The 20,855-nt window shown below is 44.2% G+C and overlaps 1 protein-coding gene across 1 annotated transcript in view; it reads right to left on the bottom strand.

The window, feature by feature from the left end:
• Positions 1 to 19,136, bottom strand: part of TNIK (TRAF2 and NCK interacting kinase) — a 381,266-nt gene extending 362,130 nt beyond the window's left edge. The window contains exon 1 of the mRNA XM_021702658.2: positions 18,631 to 19,136. Within this exon, the coding sequence (XP_021558333.1) occupies positions 18,631 to 18,687 (57 nt within the window). The 5' untranslated portion in view covers positions 18,688 to 19,136. The remainder of the gene's footprint in view (positions 1 to 18,630) is intronic.
• Between the last annotated feature and the right edge of the window lie 1,719 nt (positions 19,137 to 20,855).

Raw genomic sequence — 20,855 nt, 5'->3', positions numbered from 1 at the left:
GCTGATGGAAAAAGCTCCCCCTTCACCTTGCTCTGTTCCCAGAATGCCAGTTAACTGCCATGGGCCTTATCCCCCTATAGCTATAAGAAAGGAACCACAAGAACCAGTGAGCACTCACTAAAGCTAATCAATATTTAGAAGCTGAAAATAAAGCAAAGAAATAGACAAGTGTCCGCACAGGCAGAGGAAAGGGGCTTTTTCCTTGTGCCCCCAAGCTCAGTTCTAGGCTAATTCCTGTGACTGTTTCTGAGATGCTTTGGGATTTACAGCTGCACGAGATACTCAAGCACACCTTAACCTCTGAGGAATAGCTGAGAACAGCCCAGCACATGCAGAACTCTTTCCCACAGCAGTCAGGGAGGCGAGAGGGAGTCTGCGGCCAAGGTCGGCCTCATCATTCCCAACTTCTATTAGGTAACTGAAATCCATGTATCATCTGCTGCCACACCAAGAGGCGATCCTCGAACTTCATCTGATGCCTCTGGAGAAGGGAGAGAGGATCTTTCTTTACATACACCTCACAAAAATAAGCTTAGAAGGTTCCAGCTGACTTCATTCGACAGATACGAGTGCCTACAATGTGCCATAAAGGACAGGTGCTGAGGAAATCCAGGGGATTGATAAGGAGCCCTTTGGCTAGCTAGCCATCTGCACCATGATGTAACGTAACGTCCTTTACCCTGCCTTTCTGCTAGTCACTGGGGAAGCTGCCCCACAGGCAGTGCCTTTTAGAGTCCACGGAACAAAAGTGCGAATACACTGCTGTATGTTTGCAGTGACTTGTCAACAATAAAAATTCACCCGTGTCTCAATTTACTGAGCCTGGGTTTATAAGGAGGTTTACAGTCTGCTCTGTTAATAAACCACTTTACATCTGAGGGGAGCTAGAAAAGCAATAATTAAAGGCCATTTTGCCATCTCAGAGCCCCTTTCTGCTTCTTGCCATTAAAGTTCGTAGGACCCTGGAAGATTTCTAATCATGCCAACATGAAGTCCCACAGTTGCCCGGGACATGGGTTTTTCAATTTCTCAGGAGTCACTACACTTTGATTTCCCAATATCACAGTCCCTCCTCTTAAAGGCTGAAAACACACTAAATTGATAGCCAATCTGCCATCCATTCAGTGCACAGTGGGGCTGCAAGATCCAAACAAGGTAGCTCCAGGAATGAACCTCACTCTGAATTATGTATTAGGCATTCTATAAAACTCAGATGTAAACCAGACACTATTCTTGTCCTTAAGAAGTTTGTAATTTAAAGACACTACTGATTCTATGGGTAAATAATTCTAGAGGAAGACACAGCTGCAGGTGACACTAAGTATGAACAAAACAAGGCAGGAGAACAAAGTAGAGATTAATGTTAACAAGGTAGAGGGGTGTCTTACTATGGATGATGGATCAGGGTCACAAAAGGAAGAGTGGGTGAATTTAACAAGACCTGTCCAACCACCACTCACTCATGGTGGGATCAGCATTCTGACCTGAGCAGGGTACAGACCTAAAGATCAGGGTCAACCCCAGCCTCATACCAGCCACAGAAGGTCAATTTCTGATCAAATTTTCAGATTCCCAAGTCCCTCCAAAATCAGGAACACACTGCCCTGGAGAGTAGTCGCTCCACCACTTAAAAGGTATTACTGCTATATATTGAGAAAACAGGAAGTCGCAAGAGCACAATGCTCACATTTCATACTTTTCAAATCAGGCCAGCCTGGGTTCAAAGCCAGGCTCCATCATTTCCCACAAGTCACTTAACCTAAGCCTCAGTTTGCACATCTGTAAAATTAGAATAATAGTACAGATCACAGGGGAGCCTGAGTGGCTCAGTCGGTTAAGCGTCTGCCTTCGGCGTGGGTCATGATCCCGGTGTCCTGAGATCGAGCCCCGCATCGGGCTCTCTGCTCAGCAGGGAGCCTGCTTTTCCCTCTCCCTCTGCCCCTCCCCCTGCTAGTTCTCTCTCTCTCTCAAATAAACAAAATCTTAAAAAAAAAAATAGTACATATCACAAAATTTGACTGTTAGTAAGACCAGACTTTTAAAATAAGTAGCCCACCGCTTCACACATGGCAAGTGGTCACAGAGGATATTAGCTATTAATATTGGCATTATTATTATTATTAAATAAATTATATTCCAGAACAGTGTCAGGTGCATCTATGTGTCAGTATGACCTGAGACTCGGCATCTGACCACATCGTGTTCTGGGAACTATAAGGCTGAGGACCAGATCTCTGCCCTAACCAAGGGCAGCATGAACCAGCAGCCTGTGCCGCCTGCCTTCCAGCCCTTCCCTCAGCACCTGGCACAAGCAGACCCCAAAAAGGAAACATGGATTCAGTCTCCACTGGTTTCAGGAACGTTATAGCCTGTCTCGCAGCTGCTCAGAGGGAAGGTCATACTCTCCCAGCCTCCCAACCTCACTGGGGCACACAGGACAAAACTCCTCCTTACAGTTTTCCAGTGCATAATTTGACAGGTCTATAGCTTTCCTCTTCCTCTTTTTTTTTTATAATATCCAAGACCATGTGAGCCTGGAGGATGACCTCAGTGACCACTGGCTCTGAGCCCCCACCCAATTCTGTTACTTCTGCTAAGTTCCCAAGCCCTATCCCCTCCCCACGTTTCCCGAAGCATGCCCTTGCGGCTAGAGTGACTCTTGCAATATCCAGCAACTTGTCCCTCCATAAGCAATGACCCTTTCCGTCCTCAGCTGTCACCCCCAGAGCTCAGCTCTTCTGCTCCCACCAAGCTGGAGAACTCCTTTTGTCAAGTGATCATAGCTCCATTTGGCATCTCGTCTTCCTCAAATCTCTCTGCAGATACCCAGTGAAATTAAAGGGTTGGTGGAGCAAAGGTGGGGCTTGGGGTTCCCCAAGCACCCACAGGAACAGCACGCACTTTTGCATTTTGTAGCCAGACTGTATCTTGTGTTCGCCAGGGCAACGCATCCAGGGCCCCGGCGGTGCTCCTAGCTCGCAGAAGGTGTTTCAGAGAGGAACAGGAGGCTGCAGCCTGTGAGGTGGATGGCAGCAATGTCAGAGTTTCTTAAAATGCAGAACACATACATCCGAATTATGTGTGGGTCACAGAGTTGCAGATTTGTGGGCCCCAGGCTGGATTACTGAACTAGAATTTGCAAACTAAATAGATTCCCTCTAGGTGAATCGTATGCAATCTTATGAACTAAGCCAGAGCAGCAAACTTCGACCTTGTAGTGCCCTTCCCTGTAAGAAATACGTTCTACACTGTAACTTAGTACACACGTATATACGATATATGCACAGTAATCGTTTTCTACTCTATCTTAATTAATTGTTTTTAAAGCCAACTGCAACCCATTAAACTCACTCCCACAACTCGTTACACTTTGAAAGACTCTGGAGAGGGAGGAGGGTGGTGATTGCTGGTATTGTAAAAAAATAGGGAATGGTTAGGCCATCAAAGGCATTGCTAAATTAAGGAGTTCAGCCTTATGCTGTAAGTCATGAGAAGTCATTCATTTCATTAATAAATAAAGGCAGATCAACAAAACACAGGTCCCGCCCTGTGGAAATTATAGTCTCCTCTGGGGGCAGGGGTCGTGGTAGGGGAGAGGACAAATAAATTGTCTGTGAACAATAGGGATTGGAGAAGACTTCTAGGCAGGGGGAACAGCATACGGAACAGCAGAAAGGTGAGCAGAAACATTGAGAGAATGGAAAGCAGTTCAGTAAGGAATGGTTTCAGACTGGAATAGCTATTCTAGTCCTTTCTCTGGGAAGGAAATTACTATGATTACGTTTATAAAACAGGAGACATCCTTCAGAATACGAGATGACATGAAGGTAAGTACAAGGCAGAAGACTGGACCAGACTTCCCATCTCTGAAGGTCTTGAAGAGATGGTCTTCCTAGAAATATCAGAGCAACCTGACTCATGGTGTACAGCTGTGAAGCAGTGTCTCAGACACTTGATATTTTAACAGGTGTATTGAGGTATAATTTACATACCATAAAATTCACTCATGTCACCACCATCCAATTGTGGAACATATTCCATCACCTCAAAAAGATCCCACATGCCTACGTGCAATCACTCTCTGTTTTCATTACCAGCCCTAGCCAACCACTAATCCACTTTCTATCTCTACAGATTTGCCTTTTTGGACATTTCATATAAATAGAATCATACAGCATGTGATCTTTTGCGCTGGCTTCTTTCACCTAGCATAGCATCCGCATTGTAGCACGCACCAGCACTTCATTCTTCCTTACTGTGGGATGGTATCCCATTGTACTCCACCTTATTTTGTTTACCTCTTCATCAGTGGATAGACACTTGAGTTGTCTCCGGTTTTGGCTATGATGAACATTCAGGTTACAAGTTTTTGCCTGGACATATGTTTGCATGTCTCTTGGGGAGATATTCAGAAGTGAAATTGCTGAGTCATAGAGTAAACTTATATTTAACTTTTTGAGAAACAGCCGAAGTGTTTTCCAAAGTGGCTTAACCATTTTATAATCCCACCAGCAAAGTATGAGAGTTCCAGGGTATCCACATTCTCAGGGATATTTTAAAATCAGATTTACATTTATGATGGCATGAAGCATAGTCTGAATATAGTTTTAACTAGCCGTTCTGGGAACCATGAGGTTCACATGGCCTCGTAATTTATTCACATTCCAAATTTCACTGAAAGTTAGAAAAGAAATGATCAGAGATGTTCATTTGAACCATGCTTGAAATCATTTAGCATTGACATGCAATATCAAACAAATGATCACAGAAAATTTGACCAAAATATTTGTAGAAGCGGAGTTATCAAGGAACCAAGCATGGCAAATGAGAATGGGCCTTGCACACTAAACAGAGTCTCCGCAGGGACAAAATCCTAATTGTGAATCTCGCAAACAAGCAGCAACTTACAGAAGGCAGGAACCCAGAAAGAAGGTCAGGGAACTATTGCTTTAAATCTGATGCAACTTGCCTTGAATCAGGTGATAAGCTATGAAGCAGAGACCCTGCTTTCAGAAAAGAAAAGAAACAGACCTAGCCTCAGGGGATAAAGGATACTCACAGTAATGTCCCTGCTGCTTTGTAAACCCCAAGTACCTTTTACAAACATACTCACAAATTAAAGGAGGGAGTGGACACGCAGAGAACCAGCAAGAGCTTTGGTTCAGAGACCAGAGGGACACCAAGCTCTCAAAACCCTGCCATTTACATTTTTCCAATCTAGAAAACAAACCCGCTATCTGGGGCTGGGATCTCTGTGCCTCTCACATTTTACTTTAAGTATCATAGATAGTTCACTGAATGTGTATAATCCCCTCTCTTCACACACGGGCTTCCTCCTTGGGAGGGACCCTTTTTGTTCCTAGGGATGAAGACCTATGAGAACCTATGCTAATTACCCGCTAGCACTCTTTCTGGGGCCATCAGTTAAGTGGGAGATTTAGGTACCCAGCTGGTCAGGTTCCAAGAGATTTCCCCTGCTAATTTTCAGTCACTCAAGGAAAACAAAGGAGTAAGATTGAGTTACTATGATTTTAAAGAAACAGTGTTCCTCCTCCCCTTCTCTCTCCAGCTCCCCTCCCCGCCCCCCGCCCCTCCCCCATCAAAATGTGTAAACTTCTGTATTTCACACTTTTACATCTGTTCTTCTCCCAAAACAAAAGCTGTTTATATTCAAGAAATTATGACTACAATACCAGTGCGAGTTACATCTTTAAAATACTCACCGAGAGAACATACATATTATTCCGACCAAAGTGTGTGCAATGCTCTTTCCCTCAGTAGCATCCGGGTATTAGCCCCAGGGGAGCTCGGTAGGGATTTTGTTTATTCCCATGAAAAGAAAACCCTGTTCTCTCTGGTGCTAGAGCTACCAGTTTAAAAAAAAGAAAACAGAGGTGTGCCCTTTTAGGAATAGCAAACACTTGGCTTTGACCTTATCACCTTATCAACCATACTTGAGTAGGACACCAGCACCAGAACCATCCGAGCTCAGTTTGTGGCCTCTAAAAGAGTCAGTCTTATGAGTTCAACTGGAAAACGGCAGCACTCCAAAACTCAGAGGGCCCTCTCACCCGAGCAGACGGCTGCAGAGGAACCATGTCAAATTCAGAGTTTCCTGGGCCTAAACTACCACCACCAAAGGAAACAAAGCTTTCCAAACTTGGTCCCAGGAAGAATTCTTTGAATGACATAGTCACTGGAGAGTAACCCCATCTAGAGAGTCGCGAACATTCCTGAGTAAAATGCTTGCACAGTTCGATGATACTTTAGTTATTAAGACCTCTTCTGAGAAAGTTGGATCTGTCCCCCCAGCTGCAATATTACAAAAAACTGTATCCTCTTTAACTAGGTATTTCTTATATCCAGGCTAATTAATGATGATTACCTCACATCTCTTTTCCCTTTAAAATAGGCCTTCTAAGAGGGGGGTCTTTGAATTCAATTTTTTTTTTTAAAGATTTTATTTATTTAATTTATAAATAAATTTATAAAGAGAGAGAATGAGAGAGAGCACATGAGAGGGGGGAGGGTGAGAGGGAGAAGCAGACTCCCTGCCGAGCAGGGAGCCTGATGCGGGACTCGATCCCGGGTCTCCAGGATCATGACCTGAGCCGAAGGCAGTCGCTTAACCAACTGAGCCCCCAGGCGCCCTTGAATTCAATTTTTTAAAAGCATCTTCCCAGCAGTAAGTATGGAATAAAATCTTGATACATACTCATTATCGAGTTGTATACAAAGTTACCTTAACAACTCCAAATAAAAAACCGCCCAATATAAGCAGTGTGTGTATCTAAGACCTACAGATTAAAATAACAACACGGGACATCTTGGTAGCTAGGTAAAAGATGTTTATAGATTGTTGTTACAAGAAAAGTCAGATCCTTTAGGCTGCTGCCTAGATTCCAAAAGTCCGTTTCATTTTTTGTTTCACAAAATACACAACTCAAAGATTTCATGGCTTCAAACAAAAGTAGAGCTGAAAGTGCTGTGAATATGGATTCCTTTTTCAGCTTCTAGGCAAATACCAGCATCTCCTGGGCTTCAAACTGAATCCCTACAGGTCCATAGGGAAAAACAAGAAATTAGCACTAAAAAGATGCATCTTCCTGGTCATGGGGGTGGGGTTTCTGCCCCCTGAATTAAACTTGCTAATAAAAAAAAAAAAAAAAAAAGGGCAACACAAAAAACAGTCCAGGATTATCAGTTGAAAGTGTCGACTTTTGCAGTTCAAGTATCCCCTTTCTTACAAACAACTCAAATGCATATATTAGTGTGAAATTTTAAATTCCATATTCCTTAAAGTATGCGCCCTCCACAATTTGCAGCCATACGCCTTGTGAAAAAGTTCCAGTTACCTTATATAAATAAATCACTATTTTCTACTCTGCAACATTTTCAGGCATACTCAAATTTCTGTGGATATGCTGTGTTTTCCGAAACAACCTGTATTTAGTAAGTCATTCTTACAATTATTTCTTTAACACATGCTTCTCCCCATTCATTAGGCACCAAGATCCATGAGGACAGTGTTCCCGGGTGTCTTCTTCACCAAATCCTCAGTATCTAGCACAATGCTAGCCACACAGTAGATGCTCCATTAATATTTGTTGAACGAATGAATGAACCAGCATGAAAGAAACGAGAAAAAAAGAAAGCTATATTTTAAAAATTTAGGCCAGTGATTCCAAACCTCAGAAGTACACCAAAATTACCTGGAGGGCTTCCTAATGCACAGGTTACTGGATCCCATCGCCAGTTTCTGATTCAGTAGGTCAGAGAAGCAGGACCTAAGAGGTGAGTGTGAAGGTACTGCTCCAGGGATCTCACTTTGAGAATTACTGTCTAGGCAGTTAACCTGTCAACCAGCTCTTAGAAAAATCACAATGCACAGGATAACATTTACTAAAAATCTACCAACTGCAGACTTCTCCACTTCCTACTGAGTAAGCCACTCAGGTCCTTGCTCCAAACTCTATCGAAATTGCCAACACAGGACATACGTGCAAGGGGACGGTACACAGACACATGTCCAAAACAGCAAGAAGTCATTAGTACAGTCGAACTAAAGATGTTTCATTTCTCCAGTGCATTTCTTTATGATGTATCCTACTGTGCGGTTTAATCTATTTTTCTCAGATGGAAATTACTAAATTGCAATGCATAGCCGTTCTTTCTTGCACAACCCCACTTCATTTCACTTACTAATGGGAGTTTCATCTGAGGCCAGGACATGAAATGCTGCGAGGAGGCCCATTTTAAAGCTTACTGATGTTGTTTATATTTTAGTGTCTGTAAGGACCCGGGCAACGATCCAACACTCAGTCCTTAATGATCAGAAAGTCAGCAGAGGCATTAATAAGGTACAGATTTAATCGAAACCTGTCACCAGGTTTAACAAAAGGATCCACAAAACCAATCTAACAGAATCCCAAGCTCTAACTCTGATCATTGCATAGGTTTTTAAAGAATAGCTAGCATTAATTTCCAAATGTATACGTTTCTCATGACGCTGTTCTGAATTTAAGTGCATTTATACCCAGATTATAACCAGAGAGGGTATTTAATTAGATAATCTTTACAAGTACTTTGAAGATATTAAGTGCTCTATAAATGCTAAATATTATTATTATTATTTAAATATAGTTTGCAATTACTGCTTACAACCTATTCCACCCACCACACTGCTATAATTTGATTACAGGCAGCTAAAAAAAATTAAAAAACAAAACAAAACAAAACAAAAACCTAGAAGTAGAAATGATGAAACAATGTCCATGTGAAGTTCTGGATTTCTACCCTAGGCATAAATAATTTATAGGCATTTTAAATGGAGGGTTAAGGTATAAAATCTAATAAAGCAAGGCAGTTGGTCTCTGGTCTCCACAAAACTGACAACCCCAAAGGTGTGTCAATTTTAATAGTTTCTTACCTATAAACCTGGTGGAAAACAGATTGTGTTCCAAAATGCAAGGCCCTTTACCCTTCTGGCTACCAGCTGCCTCTTCCATTCTCTCCACTGTAGTCTTAAAATATCCATAATCATCTCAAAGAAGGTACAACTTGAGATTTTGACTTTAATAATTATCTGACAGATAAAGGCTTGAGCATGGCCCCTGCTATAACATATCTTCTGGCTCCTCTTGCTAGCTTCTGCAACAATCGCACATTCGGTGGTCTCCAGTTCTTAAAAAATGGAAACCTTTAAGCCTGATTCCACATGTCTTCCAAACACACCTGTCGAGTGATTTTCCAAAGAGAATGACAGACTGAAGGTAAACATGCCTGATACCCAGTGTACAAGGAAATCCCTGCTAATCCCCAAACGGTTCACATTTTATGCTTTTACATTTCTAAGGCAAGAAAAAGAACAATTAACATATTCTAAACTGACCGTGGTTATTTAAAAAACAAAATCACAAGGAAATAACACTTAAACACCATAAGCTCATCAAAGAGAGCTTGTTCCCCAAAGAAAGGCTTCTGGGAAATCTGTGAACTTTAGCGAGATAATACATCAGATAATTCTGATGTCCTGACAAGGTCTACCGGGCAAATAATGGCCGTGTGAGTCACTATTGGCAGTGACTTTGGGGCAGGTCAGTTGTAAGTACAGCCATTTCGTAGCTCTATGACTTTTGGTAAATTAATTGATTTTTCTAAGCCTCATGTGTTCACCTATAAGTTGTAGACACCTACCTCACAGGAAATTTAGAGGAAATCTGACAGTATCAAGAGCCTTAGAGTCATTTACATACTTTTATCATAAACTGCACTTCTAAGAAGTTATTCTAAGGACACAGAGATGTATACAAAGACTATGTATGTTTATTGACCCACTATTTGTAAGACTTGAGAAGTTGGAAATAAGCAAAAGCTTCACCAGTAGGAATTGGTTAAATATAATATGATTCATCCCCACGATAAAATGCTAAGCAGTCATTAAAAACATGTGACTAGAAATTTGAACCCTGACTGAATACTTGAAGAAATTTTAAATTACATACTAATTTCAAAGCCTGATAATAGTATTGTGGTTATGTATTTTTAAGAGTGTTTATCTTTTAGAGCTGCATACTGGAATATTTACAAATGAAATGATATGATGCTTGAAAATAATATGGGGGAGGAAGCGGATGGAGGTGTGGATAAAACAAGACTGGGCATGAATGGATCATTGTTAAGTTGGGGGCTCATTCTACTATTTCTGTCTATTTTACATACGAGTTTTATTCAGATTAAATTCACACTCTATAAAATTCACCCTTTTGAAGTGAACAAGTGATTTTTAGTATGTTCAGAGCTGAGCAACCATCACCACTGCCTAATTTTAAGAAATTAGCAGTCATTTTCCACTTCCCTTCAAGCTCTAGAAACCACTAATCCCCTTTTCATCTCTATAGATTTGCCTATTTGGGGCATTTCATATAAATGGAATCCTATAACATGTGGCCTTCTGTGTGCAGTTTCTTTCACCTAGGATAATGTTCATCCATATTATAGCATGTATCAGCACTTCCTTTTATTGATGAATAATATTCCATGGTATGGATATACTACATTCCATTTGTTCACTCATCAACTGGTGGACATTTGGGTTGTTTCCACTTTTTGGCTAGGATGAACAATAATGCTACGAACATTTGTGGACAAGTTTTTGTTTGGATATATGTTTTCAGTTCTCTTGGGTATATACCTAGGAGTGGAATTGCTGGGTCACATGGTAACTCTATTATTTAACATTTTGAGGAACTGCCAACGTATTTTACAAAGTGGCTGTACCACTTGACATTCCCACCAGGAATGTATGAGCATTCCAATATTCCTTCCACTTTCACCTAAGTTTAAAATTCCCCACGACAAAGAATTTTTTTTTAAATTATGTTATAGAAAAACATTAACAGCATGCAAAAAGGGTGACTATTACGTTTAAAAAACAGGTTGCAGGGGCACCTGGCTGACTCAGTCATTAGAGTATGGGACTTTTGATCTTGAGGTCATGAGTTCGAGCCCCACGCTGGATGTAGAATTTACTTTATAAATAAATAAACAAACAAACAAAAGCAGCAAACAACTGAAAACACATTTTTGAAAAAACAGGTTGCAGATAATATATACAATATGATAATAATTTTTAAAGCTATCTAGTTAGCAGGGCACCTGGGTGGTGCAGTCTGTTGGGTGTCCAAATCTTGGGCTCAGCTTAGGTTGTCATCTAAGGGTTGTAAGATCGAGCCCCGCCTCGGCTCCACACTCAGCGCAGAGTTGGCTTGAGGCTCTCTCTTCCTCTCCCTCTCTCCCTACCCCCCACCCCGCACGCATACACTCTCTCCCTCTCTCTCTCTCAAATAAATAAATAAATCTTTAGGGGAAACAAAAAGCTATCTAGTTAGCTATGCAGAGAAAAAACCTTCTAAGCCGTATACCAAAAGGAGTCCTGAAGCCCCAAAGGTCATCCCGGTGGTGAGTCCTAAGAGAATCAAATATATGCACTGCCTTCATGAAGTTTACTGCCTAGTAGTGAATATAATCCAGGACAGAAAGTTCTTTTTTTTTTTTAAGATTTTTATTTATTTATTTATTTGAGAGAGAGAGAGAGAGAGCTCGAGGGGGGTGAGGCACAGAGGGACAAGCAGACTCCCCACTGAGCAGGGAGCCCGATGCTGGACTCGATCCCAAGACTCCAGGATCATGACCCATGCTGAAGGCAGTCGCTTAACCGCCTGAGCCACCCAGGCGCCCCCCAGGATAGAAAGTTCTGAGTGTGAGGTCAGTTCTGAAAGGGCGTACAAATGGGATGGATAACTACTACCCGAGGGAAATCAGGGACAATTTTGTGGGAAAGGTGGCATCTGAATGCTTAGTGTTAGGCAAGGAGGCACAGATAAGGGCCCCCCACCCCAAAGAGCATCCATGGGGAGAAGGAAGTTGTTCTCTGTGGCAGGAGTAAAGGATTGGCGGTCAGAACTGCAGCGCATGGCGGGAGGCGCAGCTGAGTCATAGCCCAAGAGTTCAGCCTTGGGTCTGCAGACGGCGAGGAGTCAGGGAAGGCCGTGAATAAGAAACCCCGAGACTGAAAATGTGCTGCTGAAGAGCAGTGTGGCTGCAGGGGCCAGTACAGAGTCAGAGGAGTCAAGTCTTGTCACAGCGGCTGCCCAGGGGACCGTCACTGCGGTGCTTATAGGGAGGAATGGAGCAAAAGGCCTCATGCCAGAGACAGCAAGGAAGGCCGTGTAAGACTGGGGTGAAATAAAATGTGTTTTGAGAATTTCCAGGCACCCCAAGAGACAACTGGAGAAGAGCCTGGGCGTGTAAAAAGCAGAGAGCGAATCATCTTTCTCTAGAGGGAAATAAGCTTCCAACCAGAATGAAAGAAATTACAAGCGGAATTCATCCAACATTTTCTATTTAAGTCCTCCCTCTCTCTCCTCTAGGAACCTTATATTTATATGAGCAGAATAACATTTCATTCAAAAAATATCACCCAGATTTTCTTGGAATTCTCAGCACACTGCTAGTTCAGGCCCTGTTCTCAGACAGCTACTTCCCCCACAGATATGGAAGAACCAATTTGACATAAAAGCATTTTTCAGACACAAGTTATCCCAAATTCCCTCAGAAACACAGACTCAGAGACTGGGGGTGCTCAGCTGGGCATGGCAGCCATGATCCAATCACAGTAGCTCAAAGCCGGGTGGATGTTAGAACCATACCCCTGAAGGAAGGAAAGGCATAGAGCGAGAAGGGCATGGAAGACTAATACCAGGGCAGAGACACAGAAACACAGAAAGAAGACTCAAAATTACAAGCTTTCAAAGAGCCTTACAGGTAAGGCGGCGGGCGGTGTGATATTTTCGTGAAGGAAAAATGCTGGGTATTCGTTCATCAACAAAATATTCTATGACCTGGGGCGCCTGGGTGGCTCAGTCGTTAAGCGTCTGCCTTCGGCTCAGGTCATGATCCCAGGGTCCTGGGATCGAGCCCCACGTCGGGCTCCCTGCTCTGCAGGAGGCTTGCTTCTCCCTCTCCCACTCCCCCTGCTTGTGTTCCCTCTCCTGCTGTGTCTCTCTCTGTCACATAAATAAATAAAATCTTAAAAAAAAAAATATTCTATGACCTCCTAAGTAGACAATTATGCAAACAGCAAACCATGACTTATATTCCCTTTTGTACTAAGATTACTCCAGTTAATAATGGATACTGAAAATGATTATGCATATTTCTCTGATATTCTGATAACTACCACTGCACACTATTTTATTATGAGGCAATGTCATGGCAAAGAAAACACCTGTTTAATATCTCTAAAAAACTACAAATGTATCTAATTTAAAAACTGCTCTGCTATTATCATTTTAAGATATTGTCATCTTATCAATTCCTGCAACTTTACTAAATTCTCATTTAAGGCCAAATTTAATTAAGCGCTCTGGGGTAAAGAATAAATAATGTTTCAAGATTTCTTTAACCCCCCGTGAGACCTCTGACCAGAAGATTTTAAATGCGGGACTAGTATCATTTCAGGCGCCCACACTCCTCCCTAATACACAAACTTTGTAAAGGCATAGGCATAATAAATGTGGTTTTATTTAAATAATGGTTAATCCATAAAGAGGGGGAAAAGTTTTAAAAAAAGAGAGAGAAGAAAAAAAGAAGAAAGTTTTAATGAATAATGCTGATACCTGATTGTAGCTTAGAAATACACTAGGGGCACCTGGCTGGCTCAGTCATTACAGCATGCGACTCTTGATCTCGGGGTTGTGAGTTTGAGCCCCTGTTGGGTGTAGAGATTACTTAAAAATAAAATCTTTAAAAAAAAAAAAAAAAGTAATGAATGCTGACCCTGGGGCAAAGGTCAACTCAGGCCAGCAGAGAAATATACAAGGTCATGTGGACACATAAAAAGGAAAAGGTACTATTAGAAAGTTGCAGGACCTTCTGTTATCTTTTTCTCAGGATCATTTTCAATTAGGTGAAATCATTGGGATCAAATGGTAGAATCAAGATTCCCATAAAATTCTATTTAATCATGGAATAGTATATTTGTGTAGTGCTTTACTGTTTTCTTTAGTGTTTTCTTTAGTACTTTAGTGTTTTCACAGTATTGCCATAAACACTTTGATTGTTGAAGTTAGCATATGAGGAAGGCAAGCAGTTTAGTTCATTCCCATTGTTAAATGAATTATGGTTACGTGACCTACCCGGAGTCACAGAACTACTAAGACATGGACACAGAACCCAGTGCTCGGTACACTCCATTCACCTACTCACTAATTTGTGCATTTATCCGTTTATGCAACTAACTGCAATTACAGACTCAAAGATGAGCAAGACCTAACCTCCAGCCTCATGGAGCCCATAGTTTATTAAGTAGGCAGAAAATAATCCCCACACCATTTATAACACAAGGAGGAAAAGTGTAGCAGGAAAGATGTGCGCAAGTCTTCTAGATGAGCTCAGTTCTTAAATCTAGGTCTTAAGAGACAAAGAAATAGCTGGGCCTAGAAGGCAGTGAGGGGCAAGGGGAAAAGACAAGCAGAGGTCATCTAATTCTGTTCAAATAGAAAAGTGAGTGCGAGTCCTGGCAGAAACTTAAGAGTATGAAGTCAGCAGCAGCCAAACTTGGCCTTGAACGCCTTCCTCTGTGGGCCAAACTAAGGACAGCCAAGGTGCTCAGACTCAGATAGATGCTAATCTCCAAAAAGCTTTCTGGGCTGATCTCACTTCATATGTAGTAAAGCATACTGGTGGCAAATTTCATTTCTTTTAACACTGTGATGTCTTGAAGGGAGAATGACTCAAGCCTTGAGTTTGAATGAGTAGCTTGTTTTCTGTGCCTATGTATGTATACACACATTTCATACACCCACATGGGTAGTTTATAATCATGACACTATATATGAGTATCCACATAGATTATGCAAAACATACATAGAACTCTATAAACCTCACATGCAGAGACATCTGAATAATGTGCATATCTAGACTGACCCCGTGGGACCAATTCAGATGGAGATGGGTTACTGAGAGAGGGTACTATGCAGGACAACCATCTGTCCTAGATGATTCAGACAGTCATTTGCCAGGAGAGAAAGAATTGAGGGGGGGTTGAACAAGATGAATTCCAAAGGTACCTTAATGCTCCACGGTTTTATGTATTATGAGTTTACCTTCATGAAGCAGTTTCTCTATTCTCGATAAATACAATTCCATGACTCTGGTGAAATAATTCCTCGCTGCCATTTTTTTGTGCTCAGGCAGAAAATGTATTATTGATTTCTGATTCAGCCACAGACAGTGTGACTTAGAGAAAAGAGCACAGATGAGAAGTCAGGAAACCTAGATTCTCTCTCCAAACCACCCTTTTCGCCTCCCTCACCCGCACCCTAGGGGAGACAGGGCTGTGTGACCTTGGACAATGACTACAACTCTCTGGGCTTCAGCTTAGTATTAAATGAAAGGAGTGGCTAAGGGTTCTCCAATTCTCTTCCAGCTCTAAATCTATGAAATTATCCCCCTCCCCCAACACTTAGTTTATCTCCAGAGCTCTAAAAATCAGGACTAATAAAAATGGATTCATTTCATCTCTTTTCTAACCAAAGAAGATCCTATTTTATCTTACTTTCTAAAACCATCCAAATCTTGCATAATTTAAATGATCAGTGCTGTCCCTGGTTGCTCTGGTTTAAATTATTCATTGTTGCTATTTGGGGAAAATTTAGACTGGGTCCAGTCTGGGATCACTGGCTGAGAACAATAAGCCCCCAAAGTGAGAAGGATAAAGGCCTCTCCAGACAGAATCTGCTTTTAATGCATTGAGCTCAGGGTTTACAAAAAGAGCATTGACTGTGTACATTAAAGAGCCACGGAAACAGCAAGGGACTGGTTAAGGCTGCAGCAAATTCTCCTAGATGCCACTGACCTTGGCTGCATTTCAGGGGTCAGGCATTCCCCAGGAGGTTCTCGGCAGGCGGGCTTTCCTGAGGGGTTAGGCACAAATGAGACCTCTCATCTAGAGAAACGCACCTCTCCTAATTTAGGAAGACAGAGAGACATTATCTGCCCTCTGGTTTGTGGAGATCACCTAGGTGGTCTGTGGATTCAACAGCCGGCCTGCACACCTCACCCCCTACAAGACTGGTCATACCCCCCAGCATCCGGGATGCATTTGTCTCCACATCTGCATTTAAGTCTTCCAGCCAGCAGTTCCCATCTCTAGAGCTGGCCTTAGCCCTCCCTCTTTACACACCTCCTGCAGGCAGAAATACAGAGGCAAAGCACTAAGCCCAGGCCACAAAGAGCGATTTCAGTGAAGCCTGCAAAGATATCTTTTCAAAATACAGGTCTCTTTTTTTTAAAAGATTTTTTTTTTTTTAATTTCACAGAGAGAGACACAGGGAGAGAGGGAACACAAGCAGGGGGAGTGGGAGAGGGAGAAGCAGGCTTCCTGCAGAGCAGGAAGCCCGATGCGGGGCTCGATCCCAGGACCCCGGGATCATGACAGAGCACAGGCCTCCCGTGTGTGAATCACACTCCAGGCAGGCCGGTGAGCCCTCGTGGTTGCTCACAAGCCTGCAGGCTCTGTGCTCCGTATGTCAGAAAACCTTCCCCAGGAAAAAGCCCACAAGGGACACCTCCAACCAAGCCCAACTTAAAAATCACATCGGAGCGCTTTCCATTAGAGGAGCAATGTCGAGATTCTAGCTCAGGAAAACCACAAGCCTTGCCCATTGTTCAGACTCCTTCCCCCTACCCACCCCACCCCCTCCTGGGCTTTGCCACTTTCCTCTACCCTGTAGTCTGGGCCATCCATCCACCTGATTAACCCACTGGCAGCAACTTCCAGCGCAGAAAGTAGGGCAAATGAACACACACAGTCTGTAAAGCAGGAAACCACAGACTTAGCCAAAGCACCCACCCAGTTACCAACCCCCACCCCCAGCTGCCCAGGGGGCAACGGGTTCTGAATATGGTATTTCTGCATCAGGGAAATAGACAGCTTACTGTAATATCACATGAATGGGCTTTTGCTGCCCAACTATCAAAAAAGCCATTTCAAATGGCATCTATGTTCCTTCTCCATCCCTAGGCTGCCTTGCAGAAACCTCACCTCTTGGAAGGACTAAGGAGAAGAGGAGGGGAAGTTAAAAAGAGGAGGCTATGTAGGGAGAGACGATTAATGAGACTAAAGAAAAAGTACCACTTTGATGGTAAAGGTAGCTTTTTAAAATAGCAGTGGAGAATGAGGCAGTGTCAGGAGAAGTAATGAAGATTCAGGTCTATAATCCCAAGATTTAGCATGGGTCTAACAATGTATGCCTCAGGAGGGCGTGTGAACTTCCAAGCTTCACCCATCCTGCGTGTCTGTGTTGAGAGCCATCATCAATTCGGTCTCGCCGACCCTCCATGCTTCAAGTATATATGTGGTTGCTTTTTTTTTTTTTAATTTTATTCTTGGTTCAGGAGAGGAAGAAGCCATCCTTAAATTGGTATCCAATCCTTCTCAGACCCCCGCTGCTGCCGCCACCCCCACCCCTCACCCCCTTTTCGCCAGGCAGCATCTAATTAAAATGGCAAGAAAGCTCTGCCCCCTTCCCCGAAAGAGTGTGTTGGGAGTCGGGGCTGGGGGTGGGGAGTCGTCGAGGCTACACTGGGACTCCTGGTATTCTGATCTCAAAACAACAGCAAAATGGATTCTATAGCAGTGATGTCTTAGTCAATACAATGAAAAGGCGTGTGAGGCAATTCACGTGAAGGTAAACGCGAACCAGTGGGGCTGGAGGGAAGTAGATGCTCTCTACAAAGGACTGGCCACAGACACAGGGCGAACACGAACACACACACACGCGCGCGCGCGCGCGCACACACACACACACACACACTCAACGGGAGTTCCGGTCTGCCTGGGGAAAAGCAGAGAACACATCCTTTCACCTGCTTAAGTTCAGCCATAAAACTGAAATGTCAGAGGCACCAAGTCAGAAAGCACAGGCAGGGCTAAGTTAAACCATAAATAAAAGTGAGCGGCAGACTGGCATAGAAGAGAGCGCTGAGAGGGAGTCCGGGCGCGGAAGGCGGAGAGGGGGTAGAGGAGGCAGTTGCCATCTACAAGACCAGCATTGCAATAGCCTCCCCCTTGGAGCGGCAGGTTCGGCTCGTGGGGACAGTCAGGCTCACAATGTCATCTTGCAGGTAGCTGGAAAAAGTGAGTGGCCAGTGCCTTAATTCACGCTGCTGTTATCCTTTTTTGCAAAAGGGGACGGTGGGGTCTGCGCCTTGGCACGAGATGACCGTCCGGGGCGTGTGTGCACACCACACACACACACACACACACACACACACCAGGAACATTTCATTTTAATGCTCTTACACTGGTGTAAGATGAAACTGGCATAAGCTCCACTGGTTCTCGGGGGAGCCTTGGCCACAACCGAAGGAGGACACATACCGCACAGCCCTTGCGTGGAGGCTTAGCCAAGAGCACCTCAGCAGACCCCGAATCAAAACGAGAAGCCAGGTTCGCTCCGCGTCGCATTCGCCTCTGCCCACCAGTCCCGGCCCCAGTTCACGCACCGAGCCCATTCACCCCGACCCAAGCCACTGGAAAGAAATCAGAAAACATGTTCTGCTCACCCTCAGAGCCGAGAGATCGATTTCATCCAGGCTGCGAGCCGGGGAGTCGCTCGCCATGTCTACTTCTTCGCGGGAGAAATGGTCCAAAACCACCCTGAAGCTTCTCCCTTGGAAATTCCACCTTGGTCTATTTCACTCGCGTCCTCATGCGGGTGTCGCGCCAGAGGCCCCGGGCGCAGCCTCCCCCGCCCACTCCGGCCCCACAACACCCGATCCCGATCCTCCGCTCTTCGGTCCGCCGGGTCCGGGAGCCCAACCTGCGCGGATCTCCAAGCCCGGAGCCGCGGTGCGTGTGGGCTGCGCGCCCTGCTCAGCTAAGGGCGCTGGGGCTGCGTGGGTGTATTTAAATGGGACATGCTTCTTTGCTTGTGCGTGGATGGCGGCTGCATTGGCTGTTATAATGAGACACATCAACTCCTCCACTCTGCCGGGGGGGTGGGGGGGTGGGGGTGGAGAACCACACAGAACTGTCTATCACCGCTTCCTGGGAGGAGTAAGGAAAGGGGGGGGGGGGAAGGCGGAGGAGGCGTGGTCTCCGACTGGGGAGAGGCCGCGCTTCCTGACCCGGTCCCTCTGCACCAGACTGGATGGGGGAGGGGCGCGCACCCTTTCCGCCCAGGCTTTTGCAGGCTAATCTGCCTGGATGTGAAAAGCTGTTCCTGAACCCTGCCGCGCTTATCGTAGGGGCAAAGGGGCTTTATTTTTGTGTGTCCAGTTTGTGCACTGCAACACAATGGCTCTCAATCGCATCAGGGGGGTTTTCGGCAAGGTTCACTGCTCTAGCGCTGACAAATCCAGAGGGGGAAAAAAAAGAGCGGGCCTCCCTCCCCCATCAATTATTTGTGGGGCTGGAGTAACACGGGCTGGTGCAACCGGTGCATATAAGGACTTGTGTGCAGGGAAGGGGATCCGCCTCCAGGCGCGGAACGAATGGGGGAGAAGCGCACTCGCACCCTGCGCTCCAGCGGTTTGCTTCGGCGGCGGGGTCTGTCCGCCAGCGACCCCGGGATCCCGGAAGGCGGGTCTCGAGGGCCGGTCACTCGCCCGTCAGGGGCTGGGAAGGTTTGCCAGAAGCGGGAAGACGGAGATCTGAGTTCCCTGTTGGCACCGCCACACCCAGGACCTGCCCGTACCGCAATTCCCCCACGGAAAGGACCGAAGTGAAACGAGAAGCTTTTTCTCTGGGTGCAAGAGCTTGAATGCTTCAGGTAACTCCAAAGGCAACACCGGGTAAGGAGCACACGCCGCCTCCCGACCCTGCGTTTCCCTTCAGGCAGCATTTCAGCCGCTGACCTACTCAGACTGATGGAGAAAGTTTGGCTGGTGGGTAAGATGTCACATACAAAATGCACGGCGTGAGAGCGATCTCACTCCACCCGCTTTCTCATTTAAAGGCTGAACGTTTACACTGGTAAAAATGACATTCCGTAATCAAAAGTATGAAGTCACTTCCCCCAGCCCCCCGTACAGCCCTTCCCCTCTGGCTTTGGCCACGCGAAATACATAGGAAGAAACGCTAAAATTGAGCCTTTCCCCAAATATAGCAGTAGTTTTGAAAGCATTATCTGCACCTCTGTTAATATGAGAATTTACATCTGGCCAAGTGCAGTGGGGGCTTTTGAATCCTGTGGTGTGAATGTCAGTTTCAAAATAAGACTTTTGAATGAATGAGCGGAAGTCAATGCAGTTAGTTCATCATGACTGCAGACACTGGAAGACTTTTTAAACAGCATTCGCTATGCGCTGTGTTTTTGTTGTTGTTGTTAATATTATTGTACTTATTTATATGCACTGGGGAACATGAAACTGGAAAGTTGTTCCAACATCTCAATGGCCACACAGTTGTTTAGGAGCTTTTGCCCTTAAAACGTCAAACGTTTAAATGTGTTATATTCAGAACGCTCGATTTGATCTCTCATTTTCTAATGAAGTCATTCAGCTTAAGATAAGTAAGGTGCAGTAAACCACCAAGTAATGTAGAAATGACATTAAAAAAACAAACAAACTATCATTTCCCATCATGGTACTTCCCATCATGGTCCTTATTTTTTCCTTCTGTCCCTTTTTTACCCTTAATCTAGATGACCAAGTAATGTATTGTCTCAGCATTGAAAGAAATCATTAAGATCAGGTATTTAGATCTACGAACGTAACTATTTTTAAAACTCCAAACATGAAAAATGAGATAAACATTTTTTTCATGGACAATCTTCGTTTTATACCCC

Source organism: Neomonachus schauinslandi, chromosome 1 (genome assembly GCF_002201575.2).
Source record: "Neomonachus schauinslandi chromosome 1, ASM220157v2, whole genome shotgun sequence".
In the NCBI taxonomy this organism is placed as follows: domain Eukaryota; kingdom Metazoa; phylum Chordata; class Mammalia; order Carnivora; family Phocidae; genus Neomonachus; species Neomonachus schauinslandi.
This window is presented reverse-complemented; position numbering and strand designations above follow the sequence as displayed.